At 40.6% G+C, this 22,493-nt stretch overlaps 1 protein-coding gene across 12 annotated transcripts in view; it reads left to right on the forward strand.

Moving 5' to 3' along the window:
* Positions 1 to 22,493, forward strand: part of TTC3 (tetratricopeptide repeat domain 3) — a 144,139-nt gene that overhangs the window by 101,762 nt on the left and 19,884 nt on the right. For all 12 annotated transcript variants that reach the window (XM_007183754.2, XM_007183757.2, XM_057545599.1 and 9 more), the window contains 4 exons: positions 2,236 to 3,283; positions 4,208 to 4,273; positions 5,285 to 5,434; positions 20,512 to 20,651. In XM_007183754.2, coding sequence (XP_007183816.2) covers positions 2,236 to 3,283; positions 4,208 to 4,273; positions 5,285 to 5,434; positions 20,512 to 20,651 — 1,404 coding nt within the window. The remainder of the gene's footprint in view (positions 1 to 2,235; positions 3,284 to 4,207; positions 4,274 to 5,284; positions 5,435 to 20,511; positions 20,652 to 22,493) is intronic.

The following is a 22,493-nucleotide window of genomic DNA, read 5'->3' on the forward strand; positions in this document are numbered from 1 at the left end:
CTTTATTATTATTTTTATCACTCCTGTGAAGCACAGCATGGCCAGTCTTTGCCTCAGGTTCTGAAGTGCAAGAACACTGTCCCTATTGGAGTCTGGATTATGAAGAAATCATATTTGTGCTATCTTGGGCCCCATGTTTATCTACAGAGACTATTTTTCAAGGCTAGAAAAGCATATAAATAGAGTTAAAGTTCATTTTGTGTTCATTTCAAATAACAATAACTAAAAATTTTATTCACAATGTGGTTATAATACTATTTTTCTTTGGGCTAGGGACCCTTGTTGAATTAAATTTTGTTCTGTTTGAATGTATGAAAAATTCATTGCTATTTAGCCAGTGGAAAAAACATGGAGGCTCTGTTTCTTCGAAAAAAAGGTGTGTATCCTTTCAGACTTTTTATTTTATTTTTTTGGCCATGCCGTGCGGCATGCGGGCTCTTAGTTCCCCGACCAGGGCTCAAACCCATGCCCCTTGCAGTGGAAGTGTGGAGTCTCAACCACTGGACCAGGGAAGTCCCCAGACTTTTAAAATGTTTATATGTATGAAATATATGTTTTGGACTTTATAAGCTGTTATTTAACTATACACTCAGCTTTGTCATTTGCCCTTTTCACCTAAAAATGCATGGTGAGCATTTTTTTGTATCCTTAAGTATTCTTCAGGAATCTGACTTTTATTAGTTACTCAGTAATGATCACCATATCTATATCATCATTCATGTTGTGAACTCTTGAAAAGCTCTTTGCTGAATTACTGGTAATGGTTTTCTTTCCTGTGGTCTCTGTTCTTTAGTGATCCCATTTTGGATTTAAGTATTTTAATGCAGGTAGAAAAGCTTCATTTTGTAATGATTCTCTTTAGTATTCATCACGGAGAGCAAAAAGTAAATACACATACACCACTGATGAATTATCTGCTGTTGTTTGTGGCAGCTAAACACCAACTGGAAAGGTCTCTCTTGGGACAGATTGTGGGGTCAGTGTTATTTATACCAATCAGCCAGAACCCTCAGCAAGGGTTATATTGTTCCTGAGGCTACAGTGATTTGCTTCTTTTTACCTTATTACCCACCCTCAACAGTATCTGCTTTTAGAGATTTCTCATTTAAAAATGAAGTTTGATTAGAATCTTAAGGCAAAGGCATATTTAACCTGTTACCTTGCAAAACAACATGTATGTAGGGGAGTTTCTATTGCAGAGCTTATTCTAAGGGGAAAATGTTTATCAAAAAACACTTTAAAAGAGACTGACGGCTTTTAAGTATTTAGGTCAGCAGTGTAGACAAAGAGAAGTGGCTTCTGGTCTTTATGTTTCAGTATCGCAGTTGCCTTGAATAGGGGTTAATCACCTGTAATTGTCCTGTGCATTTATGTGCAGCAGCATCTGCACATACGGTGGTTTACTTTTGCTTCAAAGAAGTATTGTTTTTACCTTCCTCCTGAATAAGTTATCTTCCTGGTTAGCTTTAATTTACTAAGAATATTCCTTTGGAGGTTTTTGCTCTTGAAGAAGCCTTCTTAGTGTACATGGTATGTGTCTTTCTTGCTAGCTGTGCCACTGTTACAGACTGAATACCAAATTCAAATGGGAGAGGAAGCCTCTTTGAGCCTGGCACAAGAATGGCAAAAGAACATGGCCCCAGAACTGGAGTGAACAAACCCAGTCCACAGATGGAGGCAGGTTAAGGGATCGGCCCCATTACTGTGGATCTGATCCTGCACTGTGGTGGTTTATTGATCAGACCTAATTGATTTCAATAATTCTGAATCATTGTATATTCCTAAACAGAGAAATGTTAATAGATTTACTATATGTAAATTCCAATAGGACTTTTTTGAAATTTGATTTCCTTTTTTCATTTGATGTTCTTGTTATTGATAGCCTTGTTAATTTTCTTGAATAAGTTTCTTTGCTTTTCATTGTTTTTTAAAATATATTGAATAATTATTTAACTGAAACTTATAAAAATAACTTTTTAATCTCCTTTTGTTTTTTTCCCCAAGATTTTTTAAAGGATTATTTTCTGAGGGGTAAACAAAATTTTATTTATAGTATCATTGATTACAGTTAGCCTTTCTCAGATTTAATATGAATATAATATATTTGTTGGGAGGTGTCAAGATCAGTGAGAAGTGAAGTAGTATTTTGCTTTGGGAGAAATTTTGGGAAATATTTTTTTCAGATAAACATGTACAAGTACTTCCTTATAATAACTTATGTAAATTTTTTCCAAGTTATTTCTCTCAGTTGTTAGAGGAACATGGTCCCTTGGACATGAGTAACAAGATGTTTTCTGAAGAATATGAGTTTTTCCCAGAAGAAACTCGACAGATACTAGAAAAAGCAGGAGGTTTGAAATCTTTTCTCCTGGGATGTCCTCGTTTTGTTGTGATTGACAACTGTATTGCATTGAAGAAAGTTGCGTTACGGCTTAAGAAAAAGAGAAAGAAGAAAAACATTAAGGCAAAAGTAGAAGAAATTTCGAAAACAGGAGAGTATTTACGAGTTAAACTACCGCTGAATCCAACTGCTAGGGAATTTAAACCAGATGTGAAATCCAAACCAGTGTCTGACTTACCTTCAGCACCAGCTTCTGAGGATGTGAAGCCCCACCTTACATCTGCTAATTCTCCCCAGTCACCTTGTGAAGCTGTGAAGCCGAAACTAATTTCCGATAATTCTTCCATATCAGTTTCTGAGGATGAGAAGCCCAAAGGTGTGTCTTCTGATTCACCCAGACCAGTCTCCGAGGAGACAAGTCACAAGCATGTCTCCTCTAATTCTCCCAAACCAGTTCCTGAGGATGTGAAACCAACCTATTGGACTCAACCCCAATTGGTCACAGGATACTGTACGTATCTTCCCTTTCGGGGATTTGACATTACCCAGACACCACCAGCGTTTATAAATGTGTTACCGACTTTGCCCCAGTATAGCATTTACGCACCTCTGGCCAGAGTTTCTTCTGAATATCAGTTGCAAAGATCAATACCAGTGGTGCCGTCTTTTGTAGCCAGTGACATAACAGAAGTGCATTTTGAGGGCCATCATTTCAGTGCTGAGAATGCCCCTGGTAACCAGATTGCCTCTGAAACACAGATCCTTCAGGAATCTTTGGAAATATCAGTAAAGTCACAGTGCATCACGGATGGTGCTGATACAGCCCAAAGTGAGTCTAACAGAAATGATGGCCACTGTGGAAATTCTGCCAAGCAGGAAGTAAATCCAGAAAGCACCGATGAAGTAACAGATGTTCCACATATACAAATGGTTGCCGTACAGGTAAGACTGAAAATAGAAAGTCTTCTTAATACTAAAGTTAAATTTTCCTCTTTATTTTTCATTCCCATTATATTTACTAAAATTCTTTAAAATGATGGACTTTATGAACCCTTTTGTAGGGCGTGACAGGTAATGCCAGAAGGAATTTTTGGGTTTAGTAAATAACGTCCTTCTTCCTATCCAAGTTTTGCACCAGTTGAGAAATAAGATAGTGGAACCAGCAGATGGAGCCAAAACATCACCTTGATAATTAATAAAAAGTGTGGCAGGAAGATGTGGCTGTTTCTGTAGAGAGTGCATGTCCTAAGAGTGAAGCCCATGACATACCAGCTTCCCACCTAGTTACAGCAGTGCTGGACTAGAAGGCCTCCTAACTTGCGTGCCTGCCCCTAAGACATAGTGCCTGGAGAGGGAAGGGGAAAACGTGCTTTCTGCATGGGCAGCTCCCAAGAAAGAGAAAAAAGGAAGAGTCTGGGCTGCACATGCCCAATTCTCCTACCAAACCAGGGGAGGAGGGAGGGAGTTAAAAGACACGACCAGATGGAGAGAAACAAGAGAGATGTGAATAAAAGTTCCTTCCTAACAAGCACGAGAATAAGCTAAGGTTTCTCTGTAGTTCACTTCATAAGGCATGAAGTCATTAAACCCTTATTGGTTATCCTCCTACTCATTAAAGTTTTTGCTTTCTAGAAAGCTTTGAAGAATTATGTTAACAGTAATGAACCAAAATCATTTTCACTTGTACTAATTATAAATAATCACTTTTTCCTGTTACAAATATTTGTAGAAAGCATAGAACATTATCTAAACTGGCCAAAAGAAACCTTGAAAAAGTTATGGGCATGTTTCAAAATGTTATTACATGATGGATTTATTTTACTAGAGCAGTTGAGATAGATTGAATGTGTTTGTTTTGCCCCATAGGTGTCTTGGAATATAAAGCATCAAGAAGTCAATACTGAGCCGTATGATCCTTTTGAGGCACAACAGGTGAGTCAAAATCGTATTAAACTTGTTAAAGGTTTAATTTTCATTACTTTTAACTAGATGGGAATGACGAACTTAGAACTATTTTGAAGCTAGTTATTCCATACAAAACATTATAGAATAAGCTTTAGAACATAACAAAAAATTATTGTTTTGTTTTTATTGTTCGAATTTGGGAAGGGGAGGCAGAGGAAAAGGTAAGTTTTTTCTAGCTTACTGATTGTGAAGTATAACGGCTTTATTGTTTTAACTGGTATAATGAGCCTGTATTAATTTATAAATAAAAGCTTCTTCACATGAATAATACAGAAATTATTATAAAAACCTTCACCGCTTTAAGAATGATTCAATTAGAAAATCTATTAATATAATTACTGTGTTAATATATCTTAAGAGAAAAGTCATTTGATCAACTCCATAGTTGCTGATAGGGTATTGGAAAAAATTCAAGTTTTTTTCTTGACTAAAACTCATAATCAAATGGGAATAGATGAATACTTTTCAACATGCTTGTATCTTTCTTAAGCCAAATGCGTCATCTTGCTTAAAGGTTATATATCATCATTAATATTTATTATTATCCTGGAGATATTAGCTGACAAAATCAGATAAGAGAAAAAAATAAGATTTTAAAGGTGGAGGTATAAGTCTCATTTTTTACAGAGGCTAAGACTGTGTCCCTGGAACATCCAAAGTGATCAACCGAAAACCCAATACCAAAACGTAAGGTAATTCAGAAGGTTGATTGGATAAAATTCCTTTCCATATATAAACAACCCATTGCAAATTATATTAAAAGAAAAGACCCAATGCAGCCAAAGAAATAAATAAATAAAGAGCTGGCTTTGATATACAGTGTAACGGGTTTTTAATTCTTGAATTATTGTGACGTTTCCCTTGTAAATTTTCATCTGCCATATATTCTCCTTTGTTTATTTTAAGAGAGTTCAGAACAAGATCAGAAATAGGCTTTTAAAACTACTTTTAATAGATAATTTTGTATTATACTTTTAGGGGAGTATTTCACAGATTGAAAAGGAGTACCAAGTTTTACAAGAGCAGTTTAAGGAAGCATGTGAAAATTATGAGCAGAGAAATATCAAGGGCTCAGAAGAAACCAAGGATTTGGAAGAAAAGTTGAAAAGGCACCTAGAAGAAAACAAGGTAATCCTATCTGAAACCCTCTTTAATAGCATGCGGTATCATTAGGAGAATTGTGCTTGTGTAGCCTCAATTAGCTGAGCTGCTGCATTGTTGGCTAAACAAAAGGATTCTTTCTCGTTGCCTATTTCAAATTTCTTTATGACATATTAAAGTAACTGTTTTTTGCAGTGCTTTAAAGCTCTACAAGTTGCAGTCTAAGAAAAGGGCTGTGAATCTGAATTTTCATATATCATAATTCAGTTTGCTTGCTTAACTAAAACTATTTTCTGAGGAAACCCTCTTGCACTGTTGGTGGGAATGTAAATTGATACAGCCACTATGGAGAACAGTATGGAGGTGCCTTAAAAAACTAAAAATAGAACTACCATATGACCCAGCAATCCCCCTGTTGGGCATATACCCTGAGAAAACCATAATTCAAGAAGAGTCATGTACCACAATGTTCACTGCAGCTCTATTTACAATAGGCAGGACATGGAAGCAACCTAAGTGTCCATCGACAGATGAATGGATAAAGAAGATGTGACACATATATACAATGGAATATTACTCAGCCATAAAAAGAAATGAAATTGAGTTATTTGTAGTGAGGTGGATGGACAGTCTGTCATACAGAGTGAAGTAAGTCAGAAAGAGAAAAACAAATACCGTATGCTAACACATACATATGGAATAAAAAAAAAATGGTTCTGAAGAACGTAGGGGCAGGACAGGAATAAAGACACAGACATAGAGAATGGACTTGAGGACATGGGGAGGGGGAAGGGTAAGCTGGGACGAAGTAAGAGAGTGGCATGGACTTATGTATACACTACCAAATGTAAAATAGATAGCTAGTGGGAAGCAGCCTCATAACACAGGGAGATCAGCTCGGTGCTTTGTGACCACCTAGAGGGGTGGGATAGGGAGACGCAAGAGAGAGGAGATATGGGGATATATGTATATGTATAGCTGATTCACTTTGTTATCAAGCAGAAACTAACACACCATTGTAAAGCAATTATACTCCAATAAAGATGTTAAAATAAATAAATAAATACCAAAAAAACCCCAAAACTATTTTCTGGAGACTAAGCTCCAAGTTAAATTATTAGTATTTTTAAAATTTTTTTATCATTGTGTTCTGAATTCATGGCATTTTTTTTTTTGGCTGCCTTGGGTCTTTGTTGCTGCGCGCGGGCTTTCTCTAGCTGTGGCGAGCGGGGGCTACTCTTCGTTGAGGCGCGGAGGCTTCTCATTGCAGTGGCTTCTCTTGCTGTGGAGCATGGGCTCTAGGCGCGTGGGCTCAGTAGTTGTGGCTTGCAGTCTCTAGAGCGCAGGCTCAGTAGTCGTGGCGCACGGGCTTAGTTGCTCCGCGGCATGTGGGATCTTCCCAGACCAGGGATCGAACCTGCATCCCCAGCATTAGGAGGCGGATTCTTAACCACTGTGCCACCAGGCAAGTCCCTGAATTCTTGTTTATAGTGAGAGAGGCTGTGTAGCAATAGTGGTTCAGAGTGTGAGGCCTGGAGTCAGACTGACTGGATTCAGATCCAGGCTTAGTTCTATACTAGTTCTGATCTTGGTCAAGTTATTTAACATCTCTGTGCTTTAGTTTCTTATCTGGAAAATTTGGGTAACAGTAGCTCCCATTTGCCGGGTTAGATTAATCCTTGTAAAGTACAGTTATCCCTCGGTATCGGCAGGGGATTGGTTCCAGGACCCATTCAGAAATACCCAAATCCACAGATTCTCAAGTCCCTTGTATACAATGGTGTAGTATTGAGAGAGTTCCGCATCTGAGGATACAGAGGGCCAACTGTACTTAACGTTGCCTGGTGCATAGTAAGAGCTCTCTAAGTGTTGCCTGCCACTATTATTACTACTACTACTATCATCATCATCTTCATCTTACTACTCAGGAAGTATAAAAATTGCACATGGAGGGTTGGCATACTAGAACTGTAAACTCACCCAGAGTATCTTGGTTGAGTCTACTGATCTTGAATTCCATTAGTTAAGATTGACCTTCAGTTACATGTGACTGGTTCTTGGAGTAATACTGATTCATGGCAAGGCCCAATTGAATTAGTGGGAAAATGGAATTATAGATGTGAGGAAATCATGGTACGTTTCTTTTTTAAACTAAGGTCTTTTTTTTTAATTGAAATATAGCTGATTTACAATATTAGTTCCAGGTGTACAACATAGTGACTTGATATTTTTAATAGATTATATGCCATTTAAAGTTATTACAAAATAATGCCTATATTTCCCTGTGCTGTACAATATATGCTTGCTGCTTATTTATTTTATACATAGTAGTTTGTGTCTCTTAACCTCCTACCCCTATCATGCCCTTCCCCCCTTCCCTCTCCCCACTGGTAGCCACTAATTTGTTCTCTCTGTGAGTCTGGTTTGTTATATTCATTCGTTTGTTCTATACTTTAGATTCTACAAATAAGCAATAAAATAGAGTACTTGTCTTTCTCTGTCTGACCTATTTCACTTAGCAGAATACCCTCTAGGTCCATCCATGTTCTTCCAAATGACAGAACTTCATTCTTTTTTATGGCTGAGTAATATTCCATTGTGTATATATACCACATCTCTTTATCCATTCATCTGTTGATGGACACTTAGGTTGCTTCCGTATCTTAGCTATTGTAAATAGTGCTGCTGTGAATATTGGGGTGCATATATATATATATATATATTTTTTTTTTAAATTAATTAATTTATTTATGGCTGTGTTGGGTCTTCGTTTCTATGCGAGGGCTTTCTCTAGTTGCGGCAAGTGGAGGCCACTCTTCATCGTGGTGCGCGGGCCTCTCACTATGGCAGCCTCTCTTGTTGCGGAGCACAGGCTCCAGATGCGCAGGCTCAGTAGTTGTGGCTCACGGGCCTAGTTGCTCCGCGGCATGTGGGATCTTCCCAGACCAGGGCTCGAACCCGTGTCCCCTGCATTGGCAGGCAGATTCTCAACCACTGCGCCACCAGGGAAGCCCTGCATATATGTTTTTGAATTAGTGTTTTTATGTTCTTTGGATATATACCCAGGAGTGGAATATCTGGGTCATGTGGTAGCTCTATTTTTAGTTTTCTGAAGAACCTCCATTCTGTTTTCCATAGTGGCTGCACCAATTTACATTCCCACCAACAGTGTACAAGGGTTCCCTTTTCTCCACATCCTTCCCAGCATTTTTTTTAAAATTTTATTTATTTATTTATTTATGGCTTTGTTGGGTCTTCGTTTCTGTGCGAGGGCTTTCTCTGGTTGTGGCAAGCGGGGGCCTCTCTTCATCGCGGTGAGCGGGCCTCTCACTATCGTGGCCTCTCTTGTTGCGGAGCACAGGCTCCAGAGGCGCAGGCTCAGTAATTGTGGCTCACGGGTCCAGCCGCTCCGTGGCATGTGGGATCCTCCCAGACCAGGGCTCGAACCCGTGTCCCCTGCATTGGCAGGCAGATTCTCAACCACTGCGCCACCAGGGAAGCCCCCTTGCCAGCATTTATTGTGCTCTTTTTAAATCTTTTTTTGGCTGCATTGGGTCTTGGTTGCTGCAAGTGGGCTTTCTCTAGTTGTGCCGAGCAGGGGCTGCTCTTCATTGCGGTGCGTGGGCTTCTCACTGAGGTGGCTTCTCTTGTTGCAGAGCATGGGCTCTAGGCACACGGGCTTCAGTAGTTGCAGCATGCGGGTTCAGTAGTTGTGGCATGCGGGCCCTAGAGAGTGTGGGCTTCAGTAGTTGCAGTGCGCTGGCTCTAGGGTGTGCAGGCTTCAGTAGTTGTGGTGCACAGGCTTAGTTGCTCCACAGCATGTGAGATCTTCCCGGACCAGGGATCAAACCCGTGTCCCCTGAATTGGCAGGCGGATTTTTAACCACTGTGCCACCAGGGAAGTCCTATTGTGTTCTTGTTGATGACAGCCATTCTGACAGGTGTGAGGTGATACCTCATTGTAGTTTTGATTTGTATTTCTCTCATGATGAGTGATGTTGAGCATCTTTTCATGTGCCTGTTGGCCATCTTAATGTTTTCTTTGGAAAAATATCTTTTCAGGTCTTCTGCCCATTTTATAATCAGCTTGTAAAAACTGAGGTCTTTTGTACAGAGGTAATAAAGAGCTGTTAGTCCATTTAAGAAAGGAAGAATTTGTTCCAGAAGTCTGAGTCAATAGCTGACGTCACATATTAAATAGAAGAAAATGAGCTGTGGGACCTTAATCAATAAACCCATTTATTGAGATTTAAGTATGCCCAGAAGAAAAGGGTTGGTATGTAAAGGTTACTGTTATAACATTCCTTAGGACATGTTTTTACTTGGGATGAGACTGGGGAGATTTGAAGAATGAGAAGAATTGGAAGGAACCAGCCTTTCTGCTCAGTTGCCCAGTTGAATGAAGTCTTCTTGATTGCGAAGAGGGAAAAATGAGCAAAAGTAAAGCCCTGCCCAGTGGCTCACAGAACACTAATTTGGATAAGCTACTTGGGGGGCTGAACAAAACAAAGTATTTTTGTAAACTTTGTATTGCCTCAGGAAAATTCAGTTTTCAGTTTTAATAAATCCGTGTGGGAATGCCTGTGTTCACCCGATTAAGTGCTGAGGGCAGATTTGCAGACTCAGCCACTTAATTTTAGGTGGGCATCTGGTGAGTGAGGTTTCTTTCTTTCTGGCAGAGGCTTGTCCAGCTTTATAAACTGCTGGTCTGACTGGGTCCTGTATTTGTGCAGCTCATCAAGGCTTCTTTGTACACTTGACCAAGAAATGTACAGTAAATTAGCACCCAGGGAGGACGGCTGTGAGAGAGCAGCAACTTTGGCTGGTGGGCTTGGGCTCTTGACCTGCTTTTTAACTTTGCTAAGGCTCTGGGTCTGGTTCCATGTGGTTGTACTTAAGAGTAGTCAGTCCATTTTTTAAAAAGAGCCATTATTTAGTCCCTCAAATTATAGGCCAGTTAGGTTATTAGACTTTCCATGTAAAATGTATACCCGTTTCCTAGCAGGATAAATTGCTTGTCTGAGATCCTTAGGTTGCTGTCTGCACAAGAGCAAATGAGGTTTAGTTGTGGCCACTTCTTTATTAATCATGACTGTACTCAGAATTCACTTGTGGAAAATCTTTTATAAATGTAAAAAGAAATTTCCCCTTTTGTTGATCTTTCCCTTGGCCTTTGACTCTCTTAGATCACTGAGGTTATGAACTAATACTTACTTAAGGTTCTTGATCCCACATTTGGATATATTAGATACAACAGCCCTTCCCCCTTATAGAGAACAGAGAGGCAAGCAGTAACAAATCACGTTTAAGAACTCAGGCAAGGGCTTCCCTGGTGGCGCAGTGGTTGGGAGTCTGCCTGCTAATGCAGGGGACACGAGTTCGAGCCCTGGTCTGGGAAGATCCCACATGCCGCGGAGCAGCTGGGCCCCTGAGCCACAATTACTGAGCCTGCGCGTCTGGAGCCTGTGCTCCGCAACAAGAGAGGCCGCGATAGTCAGAGGCCCGCGCACCGCGATGAAGAGTGGCCCCCGCTTGCCACAACTAGAGAAAGCCCTCGCACAGAAACGAAGACCCAACACAGCCATAAATAAATAAATAAATAAAAAAAAAAAAAAAAAAAAGAACTCAGGCAAGCAGAGCAACTAAGCCCTTGCGCCACAACTACTGAGCCTGTGCTCTAGAGCCCACGAGCCACAGCTACTGAGCCCACGTGCCACAACTACTGAAGCCCGTGTGCCTAGAGCCCGTGCTCCGCAACAAGAGAAGGCCCTGCAATGAGAAGCCCGCGCACGGCAGCTAAGAGTAGCCCCTGCTCGCTGCAATTAGAGAAAGCCCATGCACAACAACGAAGACCCAACACAGCCAAAAATAAAAAAACAAAAAACAAAAAAAAAACTTGGGCAATAAGAGTCAGACTGCCTGACTAGTGACCCCAGCACCACCACTTAATAGCTTTGTGACCTAAAATAATTTACTCAATCTCTTCGACCCTCAGTTTCCTCATTAATAATGTAATCTCTACTTCATAGTTTTGTGAGGACTCACAGGGGTGGTTGGAAAGGGATGGGGAATGGCCAGAGATAAGTATAGAAGGAGGAAGAATTGTCCCACCCAGAATGCTGTCATGCCCTCTTTGAGAAAAATCACTTATTTACAAAGCATTTGAAAAGCACTGAGCGTTTACAAAGCATCAGTAAAAATCTGGGCCAGCTATTGCATATAGCTGATGGAGTTTGATTATCATGAGCTAGAGATGGGCCCATTCTCTATTCCCTGCCAGAGGAAAATAGCAATTCTAAAGCCAGAGTCTCCTATTGTTTTTAATGTACGTCTCACCTGCAACCAGCAGGTTATAACTGGTTGCCATATTGCTCAAGGGCATATGTTCTTTCTTGTTTTATTAAGGTAAAATTCACCTTTAACCACTATAAAGTATACAGTTCAGTGGTTTTCAGTATATTCATCATGTTGTATAATCATTACCACCATCTAATCCAGAACCGTTTTCAACACTCCAAAAAGAAGCCTTGGGGCTTCCCTGGTGGTGCAGTGGTTGAGTGTCTGCCTGCCAATGCAGGGGACACGGGTTCGAGCCCCGGTCTGGGAAGATCCCATATGTCGCAGAGCAACTAGGCCCGTGAGCCGCAATTACTGAGCCTGCGCATCTGAAGCCTGTGCTCCGCAACAAGAGAGGCCGCGATAATGAGAGAGGCCCACGCACCGCGATGAGGAGTGGCCCCCACTTGCTGCAACTAGAGAAAGCCCTCGCACAGAAACGAAGACCCAACATACCCATAAAAAAAAAAAAAAAAAAAAAGTAGAGGAATTTAAAAAAAAGAAAAAGAAAAAGAAGCCCTGTACCCATTAAGCAGTCACTCCCCATCTCTCCTAGGTCATATGTTCTTAAGGTGCTTTAATGAGATTTGCTTATAGCTAAGATGGGTATTTAGTTGACACTGACTCTTAAAACACAGTCAAAATAATTTTGGCCCAGAATAATTTATGGAGTAGAATTTGGAACTTTGTCCTGTTTCAACAGAATCTTGGGCCCCTGCCTGCCAGAGCTTCCTCAGCTCACGTCTGCATAGAGGTGGGGTTCTCCTGTTCAGTTATTGCCCTTGCCAAGTTCAGCCTTTTTTGGTTTTTTTTTTTTTTAAGGTTTTTTTTTTTTTAATGTGGGCCATTTTTAAAGTCTCTATTGAATTTGTTACAATATCGCTTCTGTTTTATGTTTTTTTGGGTTTTTTTGGCCACGAGGCATGTGGGATCTTAGCTCCCCAACCAGGGATCAAACCTGCAACCCCTGCATTGGAAGGCGAAGTCTTAACCACTGGACCGCCAGGGAGGTCCCCAGCCTTTTTTTTTTTTTTTTAACATTTATTTATTTAGTTATTTGTTTATTCGGTTGTGCTGGGTCTTAGTTGTGGCAGGCGGGCTCCTTAGTTTCACCAGCATTTTTTTTAATCTAACACGTATGGAGCTCATGTTATGTGCCATACTGAGTTATAAATATTTTACATGTATTATTTTATTTAATCTCAAAACAGTCCTAGTGTACTAGTGTTACAGTATAGTGTGTAATATTCTCTCCATTTTACTGATAAGGAAAAAGGAGGCCAGACTTGCTAATGCATCTTGCTCCAAGTCACACCAGTACTAAGCAGGAGAACAGGTGGTGAGTGTCAGGCTCCAAATACCTTGCATTTGTCCTCCCTTAAGAGAATGTCAGTTCCACAACCAGTTGAAAAACATTTCTCAGCATTTCATGAGCAGCCTGTCAGTTAATCGACGCCATAGTAATGCCGAGTAACAACCACCCACAAAAACCTCAGTGATGTATAACAATAAATATTAAATGTGTGAGTCTGTGGGTTAGCTGATCCCCATTGGGCTTGGCTAGACTGTTTCACGTTTGGGTCAGCTAGGGCTCTGCTGTTCTTGGCTGTGCTAGAATGGCCTCAGCAGGGACAACAGGGACAACTAGATCTGCTCCATGTGTCTTTCATCTTCCAGTAAGTACAAGGGCAAGCGAGGACAGTCACTGCTAATATCACATCAGGCAAAGCAAGTCACATAGCCCAGATTCAAGGGGTGGGGAAAAGAGACTGCCTCTTTTTTTTTTAGATTTTTTTTTAACATCTTTATTGGAGTATAATTGCTTTACAATGGTGTGTTCGTTTCTGCTTTATAACAAAGTGAATCAGTTATACATATACATATGTTCCCATATCTCTTCCCTCTTGCATCTCCCTCCCTCCCACCCTCCCTATCCCACCCCTCTAGGTGGTCACAAAGCACCAAGCTGATCTCCCTGTGCTATTCGGTTGCTTCCCACTAGCTAGCTATTTTACGTTTGGTAGTGTATATATGTCCATGCCACTCTCTCCAGAGTGAAGTAAGTCAGAAAGAGAAAAACAAATATAGTATGATAACACATATATATGGAATCTAAGGGAAAAAAAAAAAAGGTCATGAAGAACCTAGTGGTAAGACAGGAATAAAGACACAGACCTACTAGCTGTGACAAAGTGAGAGAGACTGCCTCTTTAGTGAAGGGAATGCCAAGGTCCCATGAGAAAGGGTGTAGATATGGGGAGGGGTGAAGGATGGGGCTGTAAATGCCTTCCCTCTGCCACAGTAGGTTAGCACCAGTAATTCACTAACGCTCAGTAATTACCAAGAGCTTAAAAGACCTTCTGTGATTGGTATCTAACTCCATCTTCTGCCTTCTTCCTCACCTAATGGATAGTGCTTGTCATGTGATTTGCTCACTTCTGGACCTTTTCCCAGCACTGTTCCTTCTGCTTCAAGTGGCCTTCTTCCTCCCCAAGCCTGGCTCACTCCTCCTCACCCTTTGGGTCCAACTCAGGCATCACTTTGTTGAGAAAGCAGTCACTGATGACAGCTCAGGCTTGGTTAAACGCCCTTATTAATGCAGTGGTGATAATGAGTGCCTCACACTATATTATCCAGTAATTATCATTTTGTTAACATCATTATTGAGATATAATTCACATATCATAAAATTCACCCATTTAAAGTATATAGTCAGTGTTTTTAGTATATGCACGCTGTTGTAGCCATCACCACGATCTTCAGTTTAGAACATTTTTATCGCCCCAAAAAGGAATCTCATAACCACTACCAGTCACTCCCTGTTCTCCTCCCTCCCTCCCCCGGCTGTAGGCAACCACTAATTTACTCTATGGATTTGCCTGTTCTGGGCATTTTATATAAATGGAGTCATATCCTATGTGGTCTTTTGTGAGTGCCTTCTTTCACCTAGCTTAATGTTTTCAAGGTCCATCCATGTACATTCGTCCGTGTAACATGTATCAGCACTTCATTCCTTTTTACTGCTGAATAATACTCCATTGTATGCTGTATCACATTTTATTTACCCATTCATCAGTTGATGGACATTTGGATTCTTTCCAGTTTTTGACTGTCATGAATAATATTGCTATGAACATCTGAGTACAAGTTTTTCTGTGGACATATGTTTTCATTTCTTTTGGGTATATACCTAGGAGTGGAATTGCTGGGTCATATGCTAACTCCATATTTAAGAGTTCGAGAAAGTTCCATACTGTTCCAAAACAGCTACACCATCTTACATTCCCACCAGCAGTGTATGAGGGATCCAGTCTCTCCATGGTCTCACTAATGCTTATTATCATCTATCTTTTTGAGTTTAGCTATTCTGATGGGTATAAAGTGGTTTCTCATTGTGGTTTTGATTTGCATTTCCCTAAAGGTTCATGGTGTTGAGCATCTTATATGTGCTTAATGTCCATTTTTATATCTTTGGAAAATTTGGAGAAATGTCTGTTTTAATCCTTTGCCTATTTATTAATTTCATTATTTGTTTTTTAATTATTGAATTAAGAGTTTTCATATATATGTATTCTAGGTACAAATTGCTTATCAAATATATGATTTAGAAATATTTTCTCCCATCTTCCATATTTGCAACTTTATTTCTTCTATCTCCTGTTCCGTGGGTTGTCTTTTCAGTTTCTTGATGGTATCATTTGCAGCACACAAGTTTTAAATTTCAGTGTAGTCCGCTTTCTCTATTTTTTCTTTTGTTGCTTATGCTTTTGATGTCGTAGCTGAGAAACCACCGTCAAATCCAAGATCACCAAGCACCAAGATTTACTCCTGTATTCTAGAGTTTTATAGTTTTAGCTCTCTCCACTTAGGCCTATGATCCATTTTGAGTTAATTTTTGTGTATGGTGTAGTAATTATCGTTTATGCATATTTCCCCCACCAAACTGTGATCTCCCTGAAAGTGAGGACTGTTTCTTTTTTTTTTTTTTTTTAAGTTAGAAAGATAAAAAATAAATTAGGAAAAATAAAACTATAATTGAAACAACCGGTCGCTGGGGGTTCCTCCCGTCCCCTAGGTGTCCGTGGTCCCCCACCGGTGCCTGGTAGGCGCCCTAGTTGTGCGGAGACGCGAATCCGCGTCCTCCTAGTACGGCACCTTGACTCCGCCCCCCAGCATTGAGTCTCACGTCAGTTTTTTTTTTAAGTTTAGAATTGGCTTTCAAAATCGCAGACCTTGTACGTAAATATTTAAGTAATCATAAAAATGTAGGAAGAGACAGACAGGACCAGAACCAGAAAGATGACACTGATGGGGACGTAAGGAACACACCCCTGGGCGTGTGTTTGCTGGGGAGCAGCTGGCTTTGCCTTCTTCCTCCTGTGTCACCTTTGCTCCAGAGCCCATGGAGAATCCTCTCCAAATGGACGTGATGCTCCCCTCTCGTGGCCGCGGCCGGGTTTCCACGTACCTGCTTGGTGCGGGCGCTGGGCTGGATGCAGGGGCCGCTGCCCCCTTCTGTGTGAGGACTGTTTCTTAGCCATCTTTGGATCTCAGTGTACAGACTAGGAGCTCTGCCGATGTTATCAAACAGTTGTACTTAGGCCCCTGAAGAACTGGGTTTAGTGAATTGTGTCTTCATATTCTGTCAGCCTACATGAAAGGCCATCAGGCCTGGACGTTCTGTGAAGATTGTTGCTTTATTTACTGCTAGTATGTAGTTGAGGATATTAGCCATTCTTTCATTTGACACATATTTATTGCATGCTCCTTAAGTGCCAGGCTCTGTGCTGACCTTCCAGGACTTTTATGTAGCATCCTCTTTATGAGGCCCTGAGAAGTCATTCCTCTCTGCTTTTACTACCTGGGTTTCTTTGTGCAGTGGGCTTGTTTTTATTTGACTTCGACTGCCAGAAAGTTTTAATACTGTTTCTGAAGAATGGTTAGCACCTCATGCCATTTGTTTTTATATTACTCTGGCTCTGTTTTTATATAATCATTCTTATCTTTTTATTCTGTTTTCTTTACTTAGCATTCTTTTTTATTTTGTATTTTTTAAATTATATATATTACTGAAGGCACTTCAAATATTTATTTTAAAACATAGTTGAGGTTTAAAAAAAGAGGTATAAAAACCAAATGCTCTCTAATTGAGAAAAAGACTTTCAGAGGTGTTTATAATTATGTCAGTGAACTGTACAAATACAGGATGCAGTTGTATATAGCCTGTTGTTTCTCCTATTCCAATGTTTCAAAGAAAAGCATTCAGATTATTCTTTTTCATGTAGTCAGAGACAAGCTCATGATAGCTGCCCTAGGCCAGTTATGTCATTAAAGGGTGGTGAGTACAAATGGCAGATGAACTCATGTAGCATTTTTCATGGCTGAGCTGTAGGGGTGTGTGTCTGTGTTTATAATACTTTGTGCCTTTTGATACCTGAACTGCTTTAGGTACTTGTTGCCAAGTAGGTTCTTATGTCCCAGTATAACCTTGAGGTTGTACGTCATCTCCCAGCCAAAGGGCTGAATCCTAGGTGAAATCATTGGCTTAGAATAGAGGCAAGAAACAAGTTTGGCTTGGCCGTCAGCAGCAAGGCGTGCATATGGACATTGGTCATGGCAGTAGAATACAGGATCTTGTAAGCCTAGTAGGCATGGTGGTCACCTCCGTCACAGTAATGACTGAGCACATTCAGGATCAGCAAGATTGCAGCAAAAGGGAAATGTGAGTTCAACTGTCCGCATGATGGAGGGAATGTCCCTGAGCTGTTGAACCTCTGATGCCTTAGAACAGTTGGCCTGCACATCTCAAGGCCATTGAGGTCAACCCTACTCCCGCGGTGGGACTTTAAAGTCATTAAGCACCTGGACTGGTTAGCAAATCTGCTTCCCAGGAACATCCGAAACCTTGCTGTCAAAAGCTGATGAGGGAGAAATGTCCTTGTAAGTTGATGCCTCTTTTGACTAGAGAGCCGTATTTCACAGGGAGTCTGTAACTTGGCTTCAGGCCACACCATCTTTTCTGAAGGAGGAGGCTCCAAGTTTCTGTAGCTGAGCCCATGTCTCAGTGACCTGGTCACATTCTAAGCCTAAGCAGGAAGTTCAGGCTACAGGGAACCTGGTCACAGGTGGAAAATGAAAGGCTCCCTAAGCAGAAATGAAGTTGGGACTTCATTAAGCAGTCGTCGTTGCTAGTAGAATTTCAAACTGGAAAAGAGTAAAGTTGACACGTGCTCCTTTTAGTCTCTTGTAAGTATTGCTCCATTCTGACTCACACAGTAATTGTTAGAAATATTAGTCTGTAGCGTGTTTATTTATAAGTGGCTGGCATCTTACAAGCATATGCACCGCCTGTATATCTGCTGGCATTGAAGAGATGACACGTTGAAAAATGACATAAAACTTTCAGAGAATTTGTAGGTTCAGAAGAAGTTTCAAAAGGCAACACCTGCATAAGAAAGCTGACCAAGAATGCTGTCTCAACTGGTGTTGTACCTAACCGTCCAGAGCATCAAGGGAACAGCTTTTCATTTCTCTTTGTCATATTGCCTGAAATTCTGGCAGGTATTGCAAACCAAAGGCCTTTGTGGCCAGGCAGAGATAACACATTTATATTTTAAAAAGCAAACGAAAAGTACTGGAATTGCCAAATAAAACATGTGTGTAGACTCCCTGTAGATCAGAGAATCATTTAGGCTGAAGAGTGAAGTGTGGGTACTTCCAGGCCGGTTGAAGTGCTGCTCCTGAGCACCGTGCTGCAGTCGGGCACTCTCGGGGTGAGGGATGGGAAGGGAAGGAGAGGAAGGACGTTTTGGAAGTATGCCTGGGAGTTGGCAGGCCCTCAGCTGGGGGTGGGCTTAAGTCGGGGGTCCAGAGAAACTTGAGGGTGTTGAGGGAGGAAGGGCCCCCAGAGGGCGGAACCCACTGCCAAAAGGAAGACAGGAGGCTGCTGAAGACAGACGAGAGTCTTTTTCAAAACTCTCTCAGAGGGGGGTCTTAACTTCCCTCCTTGTCTTTCCAGCACCGCATGTCTCTGCTCCCAGAACCCCGGTTGAGACTATTTCTTCTGCAGTCAAACAGACTCTTCATGGTCTGGAAACTTGCCTTCTTTAACACTGTAGACCTCGTTTTATTCAGCTTACCACTGTAACTGTGAGCTTCTTGGAAGAGAAGTGTTGGCTATTTAACTGATGTTTCTAACAAGGCTTCTTATGGGGAAATGCATTCCAAGTTACAACTAATTAATTGGTGAATGGACTTTTGGTTGGTAGTATATTAATGGGGTTGGAGTTTCCCATATTGGGAAAGGTTCTTTGGGGAGCAGAACACACCTGACTTGATGGTGTGCTAACTCACTCTAGAATAGCCTGTTAGAAGATGTGTAAATCAACAAAACTTGGAAATACGTTATTCCTTTCTGTGTGGCTATGTTGGAAGACTGTTTGAATTCAGAATTTTATCCCTTTGATTTGTAGTCTTTGTCAAACACTTATAAATTTCTACTCTGTCCCATCAAAATGATTGCAGGGTCAAAATTATTAAGTTCTTATATATATTTTATTGTTTACTCATAAATTTATTTAAACATACATATCTAGGTTAATTTCCCTCTTTCCTGTACATCTTCCATATTCTCCTTTTTTGTTAATGGCATTTTGTTTAGTTATTCATCCAAGGTAGAAACTTATCTTTAACTCTGTCACCTTCTGTTTTACCATATATCCAGTCGGACACATGGTCTTACCCATTCTAGTCTTCTAAAGTTCCCTTTATTTCTTCTTATCACCCCTACAGTTACCACTGTCATCCTCGTTGTCTCTCACCTGGGCTATTGCAGTGAGATTTTACCTTCTTCTAATATAGTCTTTAACATTAAAGGTTATAATTCATAATGGGCTATGAAGTCAGTTTAATGATGGTGACTAGAATTGTTTTTAATAGTAGAATAGAATAGAAATATCAGAAAACATCTCAGAAGATGAGGGCAATTTTTTTTCAGTTTTATGTGTATATACATGCATACATATATATGTATATACATATGCTGTAGATCATTATTAAAATGCTTTTGCTATTGTGGGTCACAATAAGAAAGTGTCAGAGAAAGTCAAGAAAATGTGAAAGCCACTGTTCTCGTCTTTCATGTACCCTCTTACCCCGAGTCTACCTCTTTGTCTTTCAGTTATTTTTCTAAAATAAGAATCTCATCATCTCACAACCCTGCTTAAGAGCCTTCACTGGCTTCCTGTTTTCTGCAGGATAAAGTCCACACTCCTTAGCATGGCTTACAAGGCCCTTGATCATTTTAACCCAAGGTGCCTCAGATGCCATTCTCCGTGCCCTGACTTCCGAACACCCACCTCGTCCTCCAGCCATGTAGCACCTCTTGCTTTTTTGCACAGACATGCCTTACTCTTTCAACCTTCTGCCTCACCAGTTGCCACTACTTGGAATCCATTCTCCATGTGACAGACCCATTTTTGAAGACAGAGATCAGATATCACTGATTTTGAGAAGCCCTTCCCAAGTACCAGATAGTCTGTCATGTGTCTCTCCGTCCTTGTTTAAGGGCTGAAGCTGTGCATTGTGCGACTTGATGTCCCAGCCTTGGCCAGGGTAGCACATACAGCCAGGTCCTGAGTGTGTGTCCTGTGGAACTGGAGTCATTGGTTAAGGTAGCACACCGCCACAATTCTAGTCTTTCAGGCTCTTTTTTTTTTTTTTAAAGTACATCTTCCCATTTATTTAGGTACTTTCTAAAATGTTTTTAGATCTCAAAGACAGAATTAGATTGGTTCCTCGAAGATTTGGAAAAGGAAATTAAAAAATGGGAACAGGAGAAAAAAGAAATCCAAGAGAGACTAAAGGCACTGAAGAAGAAGATGAAAAAGGTTTTAAATGCCAGTGAAATGTAAGTAACACTTGAAAGTCAATGATTTTTACTTCTTTATGTATTATTGGGGTACATTTTGGGTTATTTTTCATTTTTGATATTCAATTTCAAGCTATATCAAGTAAAGTGAAAATTTTAGGTATTGTTTTCATTTCATTTTAAAGAACATCCGTTGGGGAATTATTGCACCTAAAACTTTTTATAAACCTACCATGTTTGCAGATAAATTACATAAAGGTAAGACTGCAAATCAACAAAGAACCGACTTCCAGTCTGAACACCACCTCTTACTGTGAACATTACCTTTAACCCCTTTTCCTTATTGTAAAATGAGGGGGCTTGTCTAGATCTAAGGTTCTTTCCAGCACTAAGATTCTGTGATGATCATTTTATTTATTACTTTCATCCTGAATCTTTAAATTATTAAAATTTGGTTCTGTAATATGAAAGATTTGGTAATACATTCAGGCAATTGTCAGATAGGCCAGGTTTGTTTCAAGATTCTCTGTGATCCCTCCTAACTCCTCTTTCCCTAAACCAGTGATATGTCGTATGATTCCTCAGCTTAATTGTTACTACTGTTGAACAAAACACCAGAAACATAGTGGCTTAAATTAATTTTTATTTGATCCTGCTCTTGCAGTCTGGGCTGTTTGGCCGGACCATTCTTCTGCTGGTCTTGTCAGTGGTTCCTCTTGTGGCTGGGCTCAGCTGGGATGCTGGGGTGACTTGGCCTCTTTCTTCCTATGCAGTTTCAGGCCTTCTCTCTCTCCATGTGGCTTCTTCTGTCTATTTGATCTGTCCATATGGTCTCCATCATGGTAGCCAGACCTCTGATGTGGTGGCTAAGAGCTTCCAAGAGTGCAGAAGTGGAAGCTGCCTGCCCTTCTGAAGGTTCAGACCCAGAACTGTCAGAGCGTCACTTCTGCCACATTTTGTTGTTTTGAGCAAGTTGCAGGTGCAGTGGCAGAAGCCAGAGATAATTATGAAAGAAGGCAGAAATTCCATGAAAAGCCACCCAGTATTGAGAACTTAGAGGAACTATTTTGTAAAAGAAGTGAAATGGAAGATGGTTTTTTGGAGACACTAGTCTGTCATCTTCTCGTTCTGCCGGCTTTCGGAATAAAGTCGTATTCCTTGCTTCAGCACCTCGTCTCCTGATTTATTAGCCTGTCCTGCAGGAGCAGAGTGAGCTTGGACTCGAATCGTGGATGCCTTCCCACAGCTGTGATTGGCTGATCCTCGGTGACCAGGTGAAGCTGTGACTACTCTGCGCTGAGTGTGAAATGCACGTGTGCAAGTATTCTACTAAGGAAGTGAGGCAAGAGGTCATCCATTCGTACATTCACCAGAGTGGAAACATGGCACAGAATGAAGGGGGACATGGGTTCAAGCCCTGGTCCGGGAAGATCTCCCATGCCGCAGAGAAACTAAGCCTGTGCACCATAACTACTGAGCCTGCACTCTAGAGCCCATGCTCCGCAACAAGAGAGGCCACCGCAATGAGAAGCTCACGCACCACAACGAAGAGTAGCCCATGCTCGCCACAACTGGAGAAAACCTGTGCAGCAACGAAGACACAACGCAGCCAAAAAAAAAAAAAAAATTTATTGTAGTTCATTTACAATGTGTTAATTTCTGCTGTACAGCAGTTATTCAGTTATACATATATATATACATTCTTTTTCATATTCTTTTCCATTATAATTTATCATAGGATATTGAATATAGTTCCCTGTGCTATCTTAATATCTTTAAAATAATTGATTCTAGAATTTTTTTTCTAGAATCAGTGGTGGGCTTACCTTACCTCTTTGGCTTTATAAAACTCATATTCTGCTCTTTGTTGAAAATCAGGAA

Source organism: Balaenoptera acutorostrata, chromosome 4 (assembly GCF_949987535.1).
Source record: "Balaenoptera acutorostrata chromosome 4, mBalAcu1.1, whole genome shotgun sequence".
Lineage (NCBI taxonomy): Eukaryota > Metazoa > Chordata > Mammalia > Artiodactyla > Balaenopteridae > Balaenoptera > Balaenoptera acutorostrata.